The 20,460-nt window shown below is 41.0% G+C and overlaps 1 protein-coding gene across 2 annotated transcripts; it reads right to left on the bottom strand.

Moving 5' to 3' along the window:
- Positions 1-872: 872 nt before the first annotated feature.
- acbd4 (acyl-CoA binding domain containing 4) lies at positions 873-20,411 on the bottom strand. 2 transcript variants are annotated; one of them, XM_083932435.1, is made up of 11 exons: positions 20,215-20,411; positions 19,792-19,931; positions 15,119-15,239; positions 12,029-12,113; positions 11,074-11,194; positions 8,635-8,799; positions 8,368-8,465; positions 7,980-8,178; positions 4,190-4,401; positions 3,270-3,329; positions 873-1,695 (listed from the first exon to the last, which is right to left on the bottom strand). In XM_083932435.1, the coding sequence occupies exons 1-11, from the start codon at positions 20,391-20,393 to the stop codon at positions 1,567-1,569; spliced, it is 1,509 nt and encodes a 502-aa protein (XP_083788561.1). In that variant the 5' UTR covers positions 20,394-20,411; the 3' UTR covers positions 873-1,566. The 2 variants fall into 2 exon arrangements, with proteins under 2 accessions (XP_083788561.1, XP_083788562.1); XM_083932436.1 differs by having other exon boundaries at positions 20,200-20,306.
- Positions 20,412-20,460: the final 49 nt, after the last annotated feature.

Here is a 20,460-nt window from a genome sequence, read left to right as displayed (position 1 = left end):
GTGTGAAATCAGTGTTTTTTTTGTATGTTCACTTCTTCTGTGTCTCTGCATGGCGTTTAAATCATGACAGGGTTCCCACTCTTCTTGAAGTGGATCATGCCAAACAATGCGTTTAATAAAGGCCTCATAGAATCAGTGAACAATTATAGATTGTGCATTACAGTCTGCAGTTCCATCAACTGCCACTTGAGGCTCCAAACGTGAGCCCCATGTTAAAATGCCCTACTCCACAGAAGAAAGAAGCATGTCTGCAGCCAGCTACACAAGCCCTTTTGTCTGTATTGCTGATTGGCCCTTTAATGACCCTGCAGAGGCGGGGATGTCGGAGCCCCACGCAGCTGCCCACTCTGAGCTTCATCTTGGCTCTTCACAAACCCAACGAACCTGCCAAAATAAAGAAATCACTCAATAAATTCAATATTATGCCATTATATTTACTTTTTGAATAGTTTCATTTATATTGTATTTATCTTACATATATCTTTAAATGTAATCATTTGTTTCTCTATTTTTTTAAATGCATAAAGAAAACCTATAAAGAAATATAAATTTCAAAGAAATTTAATTTCAAAAATAAACAACTAAAAGGGAAATTCAAATGAAAGGTAAATATGCGCTAATATAAAGGTAAAGGAAGAAGCCAATTGTAACAGAAATATCAATGAATGGCTGCATTTAGTTTTTATATCATTTTTTGTACATTCACTTATTTATGTTATCATTTTGGCAGTATCAGTCCTCCATAATGGGTGAAGTAACAGAGACTAGTTTAGTTTTATACAGTCTATGGTTAAAGTGCTTAATATTTGCCAATAAGACTTGACACAACATAACCTTCTATGCAATATAGATTTTTATTATTTGAGCTCATACATTAATATTATACATGACTGTTGATCACGGGGCAGTTTTGATTGTTTGGTTTCATTGTAAGACAAAGAGATGCTGAGAAACAATGTGAGGTGAAGAATCAGACAAATGGAACCAGAGTCAGCCAACACACCAGAGGGACACCGACATCAGCACAACTCCAGGACTCATTCTCACCTGGGATCACTCACTTTGGGAGCACATCATTTGGCCGCATTGTGCCGTTTTTGACAATGATAATGTTCTGTATATTACAAAAGACAATGGTGTTCTGGTAGCAAAACCCAAACGTAAACAAAATATGGTGAAGGTGCATCATGTCTCACTAACTGCAGTAATATAGGCTTCATCAGTGTCCCAGGCTCATGATCAGTAAGCACATATCCAGGTCTGGTATAGACGCTGGTTGCTTCCTTCTGCCCAGCACGAGCCATCTTTAATCATTTCAATAAAGATGAAGTGTGTGCTGTAGTGAGTGAGAGGATTCCAGGATCCTGAGGTGTACAACACAACCACATCCATCTCTGTCCAAGCAGACAGCAAGTCCACAAACGTCTCTCTCAGTGCACAGAAGGAGCCAAGACGACGCGCTCCCATGAATTCAGATTGGAGTCAATCCTTTCTGCTGTACAAATGAACCTTGTTGCACTCATGGATCCCTGTAGGTGAGTGGTTGAGTGTCTTCATCGGATTACTTCATGAAGATATGCGACTTCTCCTCTGGGCTTTCCTCAGCAGGTAGACCAGACCCTGAGCAACAAATGGCCACAAGAGGAAGAGGAGGACGGTCTGACCCGACACATCAAACAGCCACCATCTGTCCTCCTGGGAGAAACATCAAACATGTCATTATTCATCAGACATGGTCAGGAGCTGCCACAACACTCTAACTGCCCCGTTACGACCAGGCATGCACTCACACTGGATACCAAAGATAAATGTACATGAGGTTCCAGTTCTGAAAAGTGAAGCCAATGGTGAAGTACCTTAAACCTAGGAGTGGGTGATATGGCAAAAATATCACATAATTTTATCAGTTTTTCTACATTGATTTTACTTTGCAACCAAAGTATTTCCCTGGGTTAAAACACAGCCCTAAAAGAGAAAATATATAACAAAGCATTTAGGCCAAAGAACCTTTCGGAACATTTTTTTTAAATAGTTTGTGCAACTTTTCCAATTCAAGACGAATACAATGGACATTTAACAAAAAGCTGAGGAAAAAAACCCTGATGCGTGAACAGCAGTGGATAGAACGTTCCCTATAGACGACACTATGATCTCTCTGCTTTGGCAGATAGTCAACAAGTTCTGATCCTTCACCATCTAATATCGTCATATCACACACCCCTATTTAAACATGCATTCTTTCTCATGTCGAGCAGGGGCTGTAAAAAGAAGTGAGAAGTCACTGAGAAAATGGTCTTACTTCTCGCTTGATTTATTCCCTCAGTGAACATTTTCCTAATGAGTTTATGTCTCAGTCTCTAGTTTCAAGTGTTCTATAATACAGCCTGATGTTCCCTTAGTAAATGAGAGTAAAACAGACGATAAAGCTGGGGAGGGTGTGGCTACCGTGTGACTGACAGTAGACAAGAGGACAGAGGTTTAGCCATACATGACCACAGCACTGTGTACAATAAAACAGCCATGAACTTGGTGTTGTCTGTGTGAAAGTCTCAGGACATTGACCCTCTCAGTGCCTGTTCACTTCATCACACTTCTTTTTTTTTAAATGAATATTTATTTCAGACATTTCAGACATGACAAAAAGAATACACAAGTATACAAAATTAAATAAGTTAAACAAATACGGAAGAAAAAACAAAAAAAAACCTGTTACAACACATATACAATTAATTCTGTCTGAAAAGGAGCAGGAAGAAGTTCTCATTTATTTAATCCGACCCCTTTTTAACAATTCAGTGATTGCTGTAATCTGTATCTTTTATTCACTATATGTACAATTTGTAAATCTAAGTAAACAATAATCAATATTATAAAATTTTATAAATAACAAATTTATATAAAGTAACATAAATATAATGTATAGGCCTACATATAAACATCCATAGAAGCACATCTACATATGGATATATAACCGTAAATATACATATATCTCCCATATTTCTACACAAAGCAATCTTTTGTTTGTTTGTCTTTAAAGCCCTTCCTCATCCCTGAACCTTCTGAAAATCATTTCCCTGTACCTTTTTTTAAACTGGACCATGTTTGGACATTGCTTTAGCTCCGTGCGCGTTCCATTCCACAGTTTCACACCAACCACTGAAATGCATCGACTTTTTTAAAGTCGTGCAAACTGCTGGCTTCTTAAAATTACTTCTTAAATTTCCCTCACATTATAGTAATAATGAGTAGAGACACTGTTTCTCTCTTACCTGCTGCTTTGAGGCTTTGGCTGCACATTGTAGACATGTTCTCCACTCTGAACTCTGGGCCTGTCACACAGGAAACAGCAGTGAGCTTCAGAGCACTGAAGGCAGCTTCAACAGTTAACAGAACCATGACTACAAATATAGTATAGTTTCAAAGATCCCTCCAACTCCAATGAGTCCACACCACAACTATGACCTGATGAACTGGAAATTTGCTGGAATCACTTACAACATGGCACGTGACATATCGCAGAGAGATTTAATTTATAAAGGACTTTAGTTACACACAGGAGGCTCAGTGGTATGGCATGACTTTCACAATAAGGGGGACTGCTCTACAGGTAGCTCTGTGTGTTTTGGTACTTTTAAACATTAGTATTTTGAAAGGATTTCTCATGTCAACAGAACAGACATGTTTTTCATGTCAGTGCGTGTGTGTTTCAAGACTTTACGGTAGTGTTTATCACACTTTGGATTTCAAATGTGAGGGGGCAGGTTACATCCCTTTGGGTCGCAGACTGTCTGTTATAGACCTTTTCAACAAACATTTAAATGTGTCCCAATTTACTTCCTGTTGCAGTGTATGTCAGTGTATGTGAATGACCAGCAGCAGGCAGGAAGTTCATGAGGACTAAGGCTGTTGCCAAGCAATGGAATGGTTGTCTGTCTCTGTTTGTCTCTATGTGACCTGTGATAGACTGGCGTCCTGTCCAGGGTGGACCCCGCCTCACACCCGGTGTCAGCTGGGATCGGCTCCAGCCCCCCCGCGACCCCGATAGGGACAAGCGATTGTGGATGGATGTTTCATGTCAACATTACAATAAAAGCAGATGTAACAAATGATGATCTACATTAGCATTATACGTCAACTGGTTTTCGCTATGAGATTCCAACACTCTTGCTGTTGTCCCATTGGTGCTTACATGTGTAGCAGCGAGCCTCTCCACCACCTCCAGCCTGTCCATAACACTCCTCATGTCCTCTCTGAGCCTCCGCAGGGCCAGGATGATCTGCTGCTGTAGGTGGGCATCATGCAGCCTCTCAACCCCGCCTTCTGAACCGTCTCCTCCTCCTCGTCCTGTGCCTCCACCACCGCCTGGGGCTCCCCACCTGGGACTGCCCTGAGGTACACCACCTACAGACATAACATAACATCTATCAGGCTAAATACAAACAGTCATGGTTACAAAAGTTTTGAGTGAGGCAGTGCTGTCATGGAAAAAGTAGAGAAATAAAATTAATGTTTCTAGTGCTGTAGTGTTTAATAACTACATGAAAAATTCATGAATAAATCATATGAAATATATAATTGAAACAATAATTACTTAAATAACAAAATATTAAAACTCAACATATCATAAAATGTTATTTAATCAGTGGCAGTCTTGTTGTGAATGCCATTTTCCCAGGAACACAAGTTATCATAATGTCATTTCCCATGACAAGGACATATGTTAACTGGGTTGTGAGCTTTGTAGGTTAATGAGCAATGGAGTGAAGAGAGCTAGGGTTAACTGCAGCAGCTAACATTAGCTAGTTAATTCAGAGTTACCTCAGCTGCATTCTGGTTTAAAGATCATTCTCAGAGAAAGACACAGTTCTGTGAAGAGAAAAAAAAGTCTCTCTGTGGTCGCTCCACCCAACAGGAGCTAGCTTACACTGCTAACACTCTCCACTTTTAAACTGAATAATAGTTTAAGCCTGTTAATAGCAGTTTAACAGCAGCTACCGGATTTAGCCAGTTAGCTCCTGTTAGCTAAAGCAACAACAACAACAACGTCAAAGTAATTCTGAATCAACCATCTTGCAGCTGCTGTAAATAAACACGGTTCACAGACACAAAAACTAGAATCTCCTTTTATGTTTCTATTGAGCTGAACAAGGCTCTACATGTGACCTAGCTAGCTGGTTGACTACTTACAGGGTGGGTTATGAGCTTTGATTATTAGTAAGCATCAAAGAGAAGAGACAGTGTTCATAAAAGCAGCTAACGTTAGCTACAACCCCAATTCACAGAGTTGGGACGTTGTGTAAAAGTATATAAAAACGGAATACAATGATTTGCAAATCCTTTTCAACCTATATTCAATTGAATACACTACAAAGACAAGATACTTGGTGTTCAAACTTTATTATTTTTTTGAAAAAATTCACTCATTTTGAATTTGATGACTGCAACATGTTCCAAAGAAGCTGGGACATGGGAAACAAAAGACCGGGAAAGTTGAGGAAGGAAGGTGAAGAGGTGAATTGGAAACCGGTGATTGAGTATAAAAGGAGCATCCCTGAAAGACTCATTCACAAGCAAGGATGGGGCGAGGTTCAACATTTTGTGAACAACTCAGTGAGCAAATAGTCCAACAGCTTCAGAACAACGTTTCTCAGTGTTTCTCTACAGTCCATAAAATCATCACAAGATTCAGAGAATCTGGAGAAATCAGCAAGGCTGAAAACCAAAATTGAATGACTGTGGCCTTTGATCCCTCAGAGGGCACTGCATTAAAAACCAACATCATTCTGTAAAGGATATTACCACTTGGGCTCAGGAACACTTCAGAAAACCCCTTTCAGTTAACACAGTTCATCACTACGTCTACAAGTGCAGGTAAAACTCTACCATGTAAAGTGAAATCCATATATCAACAACACTCAGAAACGCCACCAACTTCTCTGGGCCCAAGCTCATCTGAGATGTACTGACCCAAAGTGGAAAAATGTGCTGTGGTCTGAGAGTCCACATATACAATTATTTTTGGAATCATGGACGTCGTGTCCTCTGGGCCAAACGAGCATCAAGATTGTTATCAGAGCAAAGTTCAAAGCCATCATCTGTGATGGTATGGGGGTGTGTTAGTGCCCAGGGCATCATGGGTAAGTTGCACATGTGTGAAGGCCCAATTAATGCTGAAAGGTTCATACAAGTTTTGGAGCAACATTTGCTGCCATCCAAGCAACGTCTTTTTCAGGGACGTCCCTGCTTATTTCAGCAAGACAGTGACAGGACACATTCTGCACGTGTTCCAACAGCGTGGCTTCGGAGTGAAAGAGTGTAGGTACTAGACTGGACTGCTGCAGTCCACACCTGTCTGCCATTGAATATGTGTGGAGCTTTATGAAGCTCAAAATACAACAAAGGAGACCAAGGACTGTTGAGCAACTGAAGTCGTACATCAAGCAAGAATGGGAAAGAATTCCACCTACAAAGCTTCAAGAGTTAGTGTCCTCAGTTCCCAAACACTTATTGAGTGTTAAAAGGAAAAATGATGTAACACAGTGGTCAACATGATCCTGTCCCAGCTTTTTTGGAATGTGTTGTAGGCATCACATTCAAAATGAGTGAATATTTGCAACAAAATAAAACAATAAAGTTATCAGTTTGAACATTAAATATATTGTCTTTGTAGTGTATTCAGCTGAATACATTCAGTTGAATACAGGTTTAAAAGGAGTTGCAAATCATTGTTTACTTTTTTTATTTACGTTTTACTCACCGTCCCAATTTCATGTGAATTGGGGTTGTAATTATTCAGAGTTACTTCTGCCACATCCTAAATTATAAGATGTTCATCAGAGAAAAGACAAAACCCAATCTAGTTGGACGTTTAGGGCAGGTAGCATTAGCAGCCTTGTCAAACTAAGGTTTCAAAGCTAAATGTTAGTTATTGTGTCTGTGCAATGTGTTTATTTACAGCAGCCTCTAGTTGTGGCATTTGTAGTCAAGTGCCTACTTGTCTGACATAATTCCAACTCATAAGAACGTGATCAACCAAGAGTACAGACCAAAAGGCGCCCGGATGCAACTGGATAGACCTTCAACCAATCAGAGCAATGAAACATGACCTAGAGCCAATCAGAGCAAGGAAACAACTTAGTGCTGAGCGACACGTGCAATTTGGGGCAGTGCTTGGTCTGTTTTGAAGCAGGAAAAAAATGGCAGCCAGGTCACAAGCTTTCTTAAATTGCGTTACCTCCATGGAAGTGGAAAAAAAAATGGACTGCGGACGGAAAAAATGGCGCCCATTCATTCCTGTGGAAAGCTGCTCAGTGGCACAGTCTCCCTCAAGGCTGCCGCCATTTTTGGTTCACGTAAACGAGGGAGGACTTACCGGATATAGAAATGTTTGTGTTCCTGAGTCTATGCCCGAGCGCCAAGCACGAAACAACACAAAAATAATGGAAAAAAATTGGACACCATGTTCAAATAGTTTGAGCAGCAGAGTTGTGTCTCTGCCCGAGACTTGCACAGGACCTTTACAGAGACGGGACCTGAGCTGCTGGATGTGTTTCACTACAGCTCTTTTTAGCTGACCACCCTCCTTCTCCTGCCCATAACTTGATTTTGGTAGAGTCTAAAATTATGTCCACCTACATTTTTTTAGTAAAGGGTCTCAGGATAATTATGAGCCTTTAGATTTGTATCCAGAATTTTTTCAGAGGTGATCTCCTCTTCCCCGCATGTATTGGAGTGAATTGGCAAATGTGCTCCTGGTTACCTCCAACACCTGGACTGGTGTGCCGCACTAGACTGAGTGAATTATGAGTATCAGACAAAGTACATTATGAGAAATTAAATAAAACAATATAATGACTTAGATTTCAATATCTTCAATTAGTTCACAAATATATAATTCTATGTTTTTATTTATAGAATTTTTGTACTTCAAAAGTATGTTATTTTTATTCAACATTGAACACCATACTGTAGTAGCTTACGTTCTCTCCAGTTGTTGTAGGAACCTTCCCGCCTGGTTTCTCGATCCCTTCTATTGGGACCCTGACCCTTTCCATCCTCTGCCCCCTCTCCACCTTGACCTGCTCCCACCTGTCTGACTTCCAGCTGATGGCTCTGAACAGGAGAAGTCTCCAAAGACACATGGCCATTGTGAAAACCATTGGTCATGACAACTGGAATCTGTGAACAAAAATCAATCCTTGAAACAGTCGCATTTGCATTTAGTGAATCTCTTTATTCATTACTCAAATGTCATGTTCCTGCTCACTAGGAGAGTCAGCTGTACTACTGATACTGCAGCAATGTTCATTTGCTCTGTATATTGCCACACGTGCTGCCTCCACTTGCTGGAGGGTGAGTAAATGGTACCTTGATGTTGTGGAGTTGCTCCACTGAATCCACAGAGTCACAAAAGATCTCGCTCTCTGAGTCACTGTTCAACACCAAACCCTCACACACACCAGAGTCTGCAAGGCACAGAAGAAGAGATGTTGCTGTTTTTTAAGTTGTTCAGGTGTTTAACTTTATACAAAGGTCCCTACTAAAAGGACCTGGAGTCATTTTAAAAAGTAGACTTCTTAGTGTAGATGTAGTATGAGTTCAGTGTGTTGGAGACAAGCTCCATCCATGACATACCATTAGGGATGGTGCTGGCAGTGAGGTCTATAACCTCAGACAGGTTGAACTCTTGATCTGGATCTGTACTCTCTACAAGAGAAGAATGTTCTTCAGGGCCACCCTGCTCCTTATCCTCATCCTTCATCTCTTCTGGCATGTCAGCATGCTCACTGCCTTCAAGACCTGCATTAATGGACACATTTTGGAGTAGACACACATTACTTTTCACTCATTAACAGATTTTCTGATGCACGCACACCAGCAGACAGAGAGTGTGAGATAAATAACAGGTAATGACAGAGAGAGAGAAAATAGAGAGAGAGAAAGAGAGAGAGGCCGCCGTAATCGAGGACAAAGCAGTGACTCGGAACTAAAACGTTAACATTATTTTCATCACAACTAGAAATGCAGCTGTAGAAAGTCTCACTGTCTGTCCTCATTTAACTTCATATCAAATGTACGCACTGCGTCTCACTAGCACGTTAGAAAAACTTAATCTGTGGCGCTCTGTGCTGATTCTGTGGCGCGGCGCCACACATTGGTCTATGTGCGGGAAACACTGACACCATATGTCTACCAGAGAGGACAAATTAGCTGTTAGTACGCTAATATTAGCTATGTGTCAGCAAGCTATGGGTCTTGCAAATATAATACTGCAAAAAATTCTGATTTATCCACATCGCACTTTAACACAAGTTTCTTACTGCCAAAATTCTTTAGATTAACTTACAGAAATATAGCTAGCCTAAAACTGACATTTGAATTGATCACGTTTCCTGCTGATGCTTCTTGTCTTATTGTCCGTATCCACTGTTGTTGGGCTGGACCTGAATATTTGAGTAATCAGATATTTGTGTTGTTGGGTAGGAATTTGGTTCACGAGTTGTGTGGACTGAGAAACACTGGCTAATAGTTGTTAAGCTTTAGCGGGTAGTTTACTAGCCAAAGTTCAAGTAGATGTACATTTACATTCACTCATGGATGGTAAAATCCAGCCCCCATTGAGATGCTCAATCATGCTGCCAAGCATGACATTATCACGGTGTGATGTGGATACAGCTAACGCTAATGCTAGCAAACAGTGTCCTATTTACATATCCAGCAGACAGAGCAACATCATCATTGATGAGCATTGATCTGGAATGTGTGTTTGTGTCCACATGATGAAAGCAAATCTAATGTTCATCATTTACATTGGAGATCAAAATTAGAGAACAAAGTATTAATACTTGATTTATTTTAAAATATTGTTTGTTTGTTTTTTAGTTCAGAATTTGATAGAATATCCTCTGAGTCTATCCCACTGCTGTACAAGAATTTTTTTTCAAATAACCAAGGCCCTTCAACAAAACCCTTTATTTAGTGGGGAAAAAAACAGTGACAAAATGAGAGAACAGTAACCATTGTGTCAGAAGAGAAGAGTTCAACAATGTTTTCTTCTATAGGATTCAAAAATGAACAGGAAGTGTAGAGGCCACAGCTTTGAATGACTTCAGCACATCTGCACCCACAGGACATCACTAGTTTCTCACACTGATCTGGTTTGATCTGGGTCCATTCTGGCTCAGTCTCTTTCACAGTTCACCTACTGCAGTGGGTTTCTTAGTGATGGGGTTTGGATCTGAACTCTGGCCATTTCATTGTTTCTTAGCTTCAAGGAACATTGATTCTTAGCTTCAAGGAACTGCTTCACCTGTTTTACAGTGTGACAGGGGACATTGTCTTCATGAAAATTGCAGCTGATGGAGACAGTTGCAGTGGAGGTATTGCATGTTGTTGAAGGATTTTCACAAACAATTGCATTGACCCTGCCATGTAGCTGTACAAGAGGCCCAAATCCTGCTGCAGAAAACATCCCCCAAACCATGACACTTCCTCCTCCAAATTGAACTGACTGGTGACAGTCTCCTTAGAGCAGCTTCCATCTTACAAAGTAACCAGGAGAGCTGCAGATAAATAGGGTGTGTCCAACAATGAAAACAATTGTCACCAGTTTCAGATTAACACCAATAACTGTGAGGGATCTGAAAGTGTTCTCTAATTTTGATTTTGTGTTTCTTTCACAAAATAAAGGTTTTTGTTGAAGTGTCTTGGTTATTTAAATAAAACATGCAAGTACTGCAGTGGTATAACCTATCAAGTTCTGAACAATAAAAAATAACAGTATTTACAGAATAAATCAAGTATTAATGACTTGTTCTCTAGTGTTTATATTTTAATCGTTAGAACACAAGCAATTACCAGGTTACCCCAAAATATGTGTTTCAAAGAACCTTTAGAAGTGATGTCACATTAATACAATACTGATGTAGTGTATTATTTGTCCTCAGGGGACGGACAGACGCACGGACGGAAGCACGCACGCACACGAGTGCACTACGTCTATCAAATATAGTTATCGTCTCACAGGAGTTACTGTATCTACTACTCAGTCAGCGAACCCTCAGACTCACTGACCTTCTCTGAGTGTGAGCAGTGACTCTGGAGGCCGCGGCATGTCAGCAATCACCAAGAAGAGAGGCTCGAAGTGGTGGAAGAGCGAGGCCGTTTTCTCATTCATGGGCATGGTGTCGATGACCTGCAGAGTCAGTGAAAAACCTTCATTCATCACTGGACAGAGCAGGCAGCATGCCGCAGAGACTTTATTATTCATCTTTATTTTGTATGCCTTACTTCATACTCATGTTACTGTGAGCTGAGCTAAGAAACAAGAACCGTACTCAAACTACAGAATTAGTGTTAACAGCTAAACATTGGCTAAATGTGCCCTGATACACAGTCAAGGTGTAAACAACTGATGCTATTTACATTAAAATTGATTCATTTTTTGTTTATTTTCGTCTGCAGTGTGTGCAGATGCAATCGTGCCAGACATTTCGCATGAACTAATGCTATGTTCAGACTGCAAACAAATCCCATTTGCTCAAATCAGAACTTAGAGACAGACTGTCAGCACTGTCATTTTCAAGTGATCAGATCGGTTTTGTGTGTACAGACATCATGCGCATATCAGCATGGGTTTCTGGGGTCCTAGGCGCAACTACGTACATAAGGAAACATGAGAAATAGAACTCCATCATTTTGACCTCCAAGCAATCACGCAGTCAAGATGCGATACAGACAATTAAATCCAGCAACTAGCAGAGCGCTACGGAAGAACATGGAGGTCTGCATTGAGGTTCTTGTTTTGTCACGCTGCGAGTGATGCAAAAGATAAAAAATCGATTTAAAATCTGATTTGAGCGGCCAGAGTGTCCAGACTGAGACTTATCTGTAGAAATCCAATTGGAATTGCATATCAAGTGGGTTTCCAGACTTTCTAAATTAAATCTAAATATTCCAATAAACAGATTTGGGCTGGCAGTCTGAACAAGGCCTTATAATCTTTTATTACGAAAGATGAGTCGTGTACCTCCTGTGCTACATTCTTCATCTCTTCCACGTATGCTGCCATGGCACTCTCACTGCTCATCTCCCCCAGGCGTCTCCAGGCATCCCTAACATACAGAAGAACAGTTAGACAAAAAAAACATCAACCATCTAACTACAATCATACAATCCATACAGACGTTAAAAAATGGCCATAACAAATCATTTTTCAGCTAAACTCTACTGTCAGAAGCTAGATCCAGAGTCTTCCACTGACAACTATTTTACTGTCCGTAGAGTCACGTCTCTTGTCCACTATTGCCTCCTTCGTAACATTTAATGAGATCTCAATTATCTGCATAGGACATGTACACAAATGACCATCTATGTTTCTATGACATCCCAGTTTGACGACTGAAGCTTCAACTGGTCCAGAACACTGCAGCAAGACCGAAAGAATGCACATAACCCAAATCTTAGCATCTGTATTAGGGGTCGACATATTATTGGCCTGGCCAATTACTGGTGGCTGAGAAGAGTATGACGAGACCCTCAGCTCACGAGATGAGACGATACACGATACTGAGTTCATGAGAACGAGACAAAATTTTAACACTATTTTTAACTTTAAATATTGACTTGATTTGGATTTCTGCATATAGCGCTCGCGGTGTAGTCTCACAGCACCCTCCAGCGTGTTCAGAAGTGTTTTGACAGCCGTCATTCGCTCATCTCACAGAACACATTCATTTCCATGTTATTATCAACCCAGACCTGCGTTTTCTCCCGTCGTAGGCCTATATGTGTTTTGAACATATGAACCATATCTTTATTGACTGATCAACTCAGTCTGTGTATTGCCTGCTGCTTCACTCACTGCACTGGGTGGAGAACTAAAGTCAATTAACTCTTTATTGCGCAGTTAAGTTACTGCTAATGCAAACAGAACATCATACAGCTGCAGCTTCACATTAAAAGCTTTTAACTGGTCAAACGTGAGTGGACTTATATTTTGAAGCAGACCAGCAGCGTCAGTCCTGGTCTATGGTCATGGTCAGTGTGTCTTCAGTGTGGGAAGAGAAAAGGACAAAGTTTGAAAAAGTTGCAAGGCAGAAATAAGCTACAGAGGAACAACCCCGGAAGCACACGGCGGCAGCCTGAAGCTTGAGCTCAATATTAGCTTAGCATTAGCCTGAGGCTGCGCTTTTCCATACACCATGGCCACTGCTGTAGTCTTCCCTAAAGTCACCAGTGTGGAAACATGTTTGCTTTCTCCGTGAGTTATAAACAAACGGTAGTGCTCTGACGGGACTTTGTGGTGCATTCAGGTGCACCTTTTGACCTGGGACAAGCGGATTCCACAACAATTGTAAACAGAAGCAGATAGATGAGAAAAAGAGCCACCTGTCAGGTGACAGAGATGCTTCGGTTTGTAAAAAAAAAAAAAAAATCTACCATGAATGTTCAAGTGAGGACATTTAGCTCCTGACAACAACAACAACAACAACAACAACAACAACAACAACAACAACAACAACAACAACAACCTAATACAGATCTAGTACAGATCATATATTTTTGCAAAGGTCCCATTACCTGCTGCATTTTTTTATTTGAGCTTATTTATTTTATTATTTGAAAGGTTCTTAATTTTAGACTACCTCACCTGTTACATTTTAAAAAGTAAGTTCTACCAATATTAATACTACTTAGTTGTACAGTATTGGTTCAATAAAAGAAAGAAAAGTTCCATTAATGTTTCTGTATGTTGTGAATTATAGTTGTAAGGGTGAAAAAAATCAGAATCGTCAAAAATCATTATCAGCAGGTTAGACTCTACAAAACTGGCAACTGGGATCGGCCAAGAAAATTGTAACCGATGATCCCCTATACTTATCTTATTCACACGATGGCCTATCATCATGTCTCTACATGGTCGCACGTTTACATTTTGATGCATACATGTTGGCTTTAGGGTGATCGTCCCCCCTCCCTCTTCCCCTGCGGCCCAGGCCCAGCCGGTACTAACATTAATTAAAATGATCTGAGCCTCGGCTCCATTGCTTCCTACTTATACGTCATCAACCCTCTGAGTTTTTTTTGTTGTCCAACTCTTTTTGATCAGTGATCAGTCTGTTTCCAAATAACTGTTGGCAGGGTTTTTTTCTGGACAGAAATTGGGATGAGGCGGGCCGGGGAGCAAAAATTTGCACATGCGGATGCACGAGAAACATGACTGTAGTTACTCGAGTGATTGCAAAAAGTCCTCAAGGCAAAATCTCTGCCTCGGTAATTTGTTTTATTCACATCTTGCACATTATGCGTCTGCTCAGCGCAGGGATCATTGTTTCACAAAGACCGTATTTGTGGATGCACCCCCCTAAAGCCCGGAAAAGGCAGCGAATAAGTTTGAGATCATTTTACACAAAGAAGCCAAAAAAGGTGCAATGTGTCCAACGCAAACTAGAACTGGCGCACCACAACAGATGATTCAGCGTCTGAGCCCCAAGCAGCCTGTTGTCAACGCCACTTCACCGAGCGCCGCTGTTTCGGTTTAAGGATTGCGGTTGCCGTAGTGACGGCAGATGTTAAAAACAGGAAGAGAATGCGTAGCAGTCCTTGTGAAAAACTTTTTTTTGTTTAGTTTTTCATGACAATGTCACCACCCTGATCAGTCTTCATAGTTTGATTAGAGTAAATGCGTCAGTGGAGTTTTGTTTGTTGTTACAGTAAACAGGAAGAGAGCGAGTTGCTCTTCCTGATAATATCTATCTCTTATTAATTTTAGAAATTAATCTATTTGTCTTTAAACCTGTTTGAGTAAACATGTGTCACATAGAATTTTATTTACCACTTTAAATAGTAAACTTATCCATCTCGTCTCTCCCTCCCTCCCTCACGCGTACACACTCAAACACAAAAAAAAACCCACACACACACAAACATTACCGTTACCACACCAAGCCTAAATGTATCTAGACATTTAGGCTTGGGGAGCTGTATGTGAGAACGCAAATGTTTGAATCAGTCGGACCATGCATCCATCAGACTTTACCCTTCCAGTTCCCGAGTACAAACACTGTATAACCTAGCAGCGTGCCCACAATCTACAAGCCAACACACACATACAGACCATTTGTAGCGGCCCACTGGGTCCCAGAAGCCAGGTCGAGGCACTCTACAGGGTCCAGACACCGCCTGCTTGTACAGACTGTAGAAACGTAGCATGACCTCGTAGGACGGCCGGTAGGAACCTGCAAGATAATACAGACATCTATCACATTTGTTTAACTGTCTGCGTATCTCTCCATTTACCTGGCCAAAGGGAAACAGAAAAGGCTTGTAGACCCCTAGAGACTATGGAGCTAATATGTCAGCTGCCATAGGTAGAGACATAAAGTACATAAGTTTAAAACTGGGAAAACAGAAGCTTGTTTTCAGTTAAGGTCAGAGGAAACATGCCATGTTGAGAGAACACAATATAAAGCAATATAAATCGGCGTGATATAATCCCAACGAATCACGGCCTGAAGTGAGCTGTTGCTTTTATAAAACGGTTACCAAATGGCAATATTAAAATGATGGACATATTCCAATTTAAGCCAATTATATTAACAGTTGCTATGGAACGTACTATCTTGATTTCATTTAGCCTGCCCTGTTTAACCGAGTAGCCTAGCACTAGCATAGCTTGAAGACATTGTGAAGTTTCTCAAACTGAATAAAAACGACACAAACACTTAGCTGCTTTGATAGCTCAATTGTGTTGTAACTAAGATATCTGTGGACAGATTTAGCTACTACGTCTGTGAACATGTAGTGTTAGCTTAGGCTTAGATAGCACTCTGTCATTACAGTGTCAGCAATACACTGGCCCAGCTGATTGATTTTTTTACAACACATTAAACATGTCAGACTTACCAATCACTTAATAAATATGTTGTAAAACATAAGACTGACCAATCACTTAATAAATATGTTGTAAAAAATCAGACTAACCAATCACTTATTAAATATGTTTAAATCTTCTGAAAGTTTAACTCAAAGTCCCTACAGATGAAAGGGAAGTGATATAGTATGAAAGGAATTGGATGTCATAGCTGTGGTATACAGGAATTATACCACGGCAAACAACCAATCAGATTGCTTGATTTGAGCCATCTATTTTATAAAAATAGGCATATTATAAATATAAGCACTTTTTCCGGACCTCACAGCTGTGGTAAAATACTTATTTATATTCAGTAATTACAGTATACTGAGTATTGCACTTCCTCAAATTAAATTAGATGTTATTGTGGAATAAACAGGGCATGAAATTGGCACCAAATGCACGTAACTTGTCGGGTGAAACTGTCCATCTACCTGCCACGTTGCCGTGTAGCCAATAAGACAAAAGTGTGTTGTGGACCAATCAGGTAGCCTATTGTTGCTAAGCAAGCCCTGCCATTTTCTTGGACTTTCAAAATAAAAAACGAGAAGAAGAAGAAAGATAAAGTCATTTGTTATGAATGTAATGTTTATTGTTAATCTAAAAAAAAAATGTTGAACCTGGGTCTCTAATGACACTACAGTGACAAAGAAACAGTGACTTATTGATTACAGTTGGGTGTTAACTAAATAAATGAGACTATCAGTGAGATGATTGGCAGTTTTTATTTGTTATTTTCTATTCCCCTCGCCAGAACGCCCCTAATTTGCGTGGGAGTCACTCGAGCGGCTGTTTGTCGGTCCTGAAGGAGTGCAGGGCCGGTTGTCGGCCCTGAAGGAGAGCAGGGCCGGTTGTCGGTCCTGAAGGAGAGCAGGGCCGGTTGTCGGTCCTGAAGGAGAGCAGGGCCGGTTGTCGGTCCTGAAGGAGAGCAGGGCCGGTGGTTGGTAGAAACCTTTATCCAATGGTGTATTCCAATGCAGCACAGAAAATGATCTGTGCGCCCACATCTTTGAACAGGCTTGTTAAATGAGTGCTGCAGATGGGTTGGATTCTGACATGCGGCCCTTTGCTGTCACCAGGCAGAAGGATCACAATTATCTGTCTCTCTGCCTGCTGATGTGCGTGCATCAGAAAGTATGTAAACGCGCAACCATGTAGAGACAGAAATGATAGGCCACCGTGTGAATAAGATAAATATAGGGGTTCATCCATTACAATTTTCTTTGCCAATCCCGGTTGCCAATTTCTAACCTGCCTTTTCTTTCTTTTACTGAACCAATACTATACAACTAAGTAGTACAAAAACTCTGAGGTCTATGGAAAGATTTGTAAACAAAGCGACGCATCACGATGACGTCAATCAATGCGTGTGATGTGTTAAGGCTCGATGAGGTATGGACAGCAAGAAGCATTTGCACGAGGCACAGGCAGTGTGAGTACAAACGGGCCTGGGGCACGGGGGGAGAGGGAGGGGGGACAAGTACCCTAAAGCCCGGTGCGGAAGGACAGTGTGGGTGCGCCCTAAGAACCTTTCAAATAATAAAATAAATAAGCTCAAATAAAAAAAGATGCAGCAGGTAATGGGACCTTTAAAAAAATATATGATCTGTTTCTTTTCCCAAAAAAATGTGCAACAGCAAAAGGAATAAGAAATAAAATGATATTTACGCCGTTTCATCACAACTAGAAATGCAGATGTAGAAAGTATCTCATTGTCTCTGTCCTCATTTGACTTCATTTCAACTGTACGCAGTGAGCTCTCAATCTGTGGAGCTCTGTGTGGATTCTGTTGCACAGCACCACACATTGGTCTTTGAATGAGAAACACTGTGTTCTATAGGAAAGGGATCCTTCCACTAGCTTGTGAAAACATCCGGGGCTGTATCCTAGAAGTCAGAGTCCTTTCCAAACGGGGTTCGGGGGTTTCCCCCCCTGAGAAATTGGGCTGATAAACATGCAATTGTGACGTAGTTTTTGATTTAAAGGAAAGACCTGGTCATGTGTGACTCCTGTCGGGGCAGGTCTACTGAGGAGGTTAATATTTAGGTCAGCACAGACACCAGCAGCAGAATGAGACATTAGAACAGCCTACAGCCTCAGAAACACTGACATGCACCAACCCGATGTCAAGTGGACCGGACTGAATCCACTGCAGGTCTCCTGAAACTGTGCAGACTAGAAGACATCACTGCTCTGACGGACGTTTTCTCTCCTGACCGGTGTTTGGGTTTAATCACCCACTGGACTCATAGTGACGGCAGATGCGTAGCTGTCCTTGTGAATGCGGGTGTTTACTTTTCATGACACTTTAAAACATAACGTCACCTACCTGATCAGTCTTTATAGTTTTGTTTGAGTAAATGTGTCGGTGGCTTTTATATGTTGCTTGGTGTTACATTAATCAGGAGGAGAGCGAGTGGTTCTTCCTAATGATATTAATTCATTTTAATTCATTTTCTAAACAAATCTATTTGTCTTTGAAACCTGCCTGTGTAAACACGTGTGCGTAGAATTTTATTCACCACGTCAAAAAACAAAACTTTAAGAGATTTGTAGTCATGCCGTTATAGGAAAATAAATGAAAGTTAAGAGATTAACTCCTGGTGTAGTAAAACAGATCTCCTTTGTATACAGTCTATGAGTATCTCTCTTAAAAACATAATCCTGTTTTGATGATCTGCAACCGCAGAGGCACTCAGCTGAAAGTCTTCAGTTAACAGGGTCACTCGTTAAACCGAAACACCGTCACTCAGTCTGCTTTCAGTTTGAATCTGAAGTTATCACATGTCAGTGTGTGGACGCATCAGAATTTTGCGGTTTTCACTGCTACAGTGTTGCATCTGTGGCTGCTGGTAATGCAACCACATAAAAGTCTACTATACTGGGCTATTTTCATCATCATTATGGTTTTATTTGATGATGGCTGAGAGGTCCGGGGCTATTTCCAAGAGATCTGGGGCTATAGCCCTGAATGCCCAGGTCTAATGACGCGACTGTCTGACGCTATTCAGAAAATACAATTAAAGAAATTTTAATTGATTTTCATAATATAATATAATGGCAGAGTAAACACTGCACACACACCGTACTGCCAAGCGGGGTGAGAGCCTGTCTGTCAACAAACACAAGATGGAGTGTCTTCTTTCATGTTACTTGTACATACGTTGACGTTGTGAATCTCGCACCTTAACTCAAACTACAACTATTCTGTATTTCTCACTTTGAGGAAGAATGGCGCTACGCTGCAAAGACATCACCGATCAGCTGATCACCAGCGATCGATGCCCATTCAGAGTGATACATCACCTCCGGAGTCTCCTGAATCCCTCTGGAGGTTTTTTTTCTAATGGAGACACGGCGAGTAAACGACTTTTGAGATGGCGGGGCCTGAAACTTTCTGAGCGGCCATATTTGACCCTGATGGAAACTAGATGCCTTGAGTCTTAAGTCCACATCTCTGGCCCTTTATAATGGGAACTCTACATGTTGGATGGAATGTTTAACAAATCATGAGAACTCACATATCATCTTGACTTGCATAAATAAAATCAGAATAGTAATTATAAAAATAATAATGTGACATTGCAGTTCTGCCTATTTCGGTGATAACATTTCCAGGAGATAATACACAGTGAGTTGTTAGGGTATTGTTACATGAAGCTGGCTGATCCATTTTAAATGAAGTCCGGTTCTACACTCTGTGTACAACAGCATGAATCACAGCTGCACAAACAGGCCAACTGCACTGAGGCTTCTGAGTTACACAGTTCAACCCTACAATAATACAGACACAGTCTAGCCAGAGACAAAGGTTGACACATGGTGAGTGAGATAAAGTCATGGCTGTAAAAAAAAAAAAAAAAAAAGCTATTTACCATTTTTGGGGAGGTTATGGATGACATCCACAGCAGCCTGAAACCGTTTCTGGTGATCAACGACAGGATCTGCCATAGTCGGGACTGGCATGACCCAAATGCCTGGTTCGATGTAGCTGGAGGGCCGAGTGCACCTGGAGCTGAGAGAGAAAACAAACACAGTTGGAACAGGATAAATAGTTAGGAGGATGACACTAACGGTCCTAGCGCATGAAACACTGTATGTATTGTTTTTTTAAAAGACAACATAAATATATCATACTCATAATATTCTGCTGTACACTTCTGCCGAGACACAACACTAAATGAAAGTTTACCAAGTGCAACATAGTTACAGTAGCTGAGCTAGCTACCTTAGCTACAGCTAACGGGAAGCCTGGTGTAGCTTAGCAATAGTTAGCTTGTTACCTTGACTTAAGTTACCTCAATTGCTGCGTGTCCTGCCTTTTCCCATCACCAGCACGATGTAAACATTTTGTATCAGACACAGTGCTCAGTGATCCGGGTGGGAGTCGTGGTCTCGGCTGTTTCTGAGGATACTTTCTTTGACGGTAGACTGGAGTTCGAAAGCTGCCCACAGGCTGGGGTGGACCATAGACCATACACCTATCACCTCCGGCCACTCGGGATGGAATTTACCCAAACGACTTCCGGTCAAATCACATGACA

The sequence above is a fragment of the Echiichthys vipera genome (assembly GCF_963691815.1).
Source record: "Echiichthys vipera genome assembly, chromosome: 18".
Classification (NCBI taxonomy): domain Eukaryota; kingdom Metazoa; phylum Chordata; class Actinopteri; order Perciformes; family Trachinidae; genus Echiichthys; species Echiichthys vipera.
The sequence above is the reverse complement of the archived record's forward strand: the minus strand, read 5'-3'. Positions and strand labels throughout refer to the sequence as shown.

Coding starts and splice junctions, on each gene's coding strand:
- acbd4 (XM_083932435.1), bottom strand. CDS start 20,393: ATGGTCTATGGTCCACCCCAGCCTGTGGGCAGCTTTCGAACTCCAGTC. Junction 19,932..20,214: donor CAGGACACGCAGCAATTGAG/GTAACTTAAGTC, acceptor TTTCTCTCTCAG/CTCCAGGTGCACTCGGCCCT. Junction 8,800..11,073: donor ACTGCTCACACTCAGAGAAG/GTCAGTGAGTCT, acceptor CCATTAATGCAG/GTCTTGAAGGCAGTGAGCAT.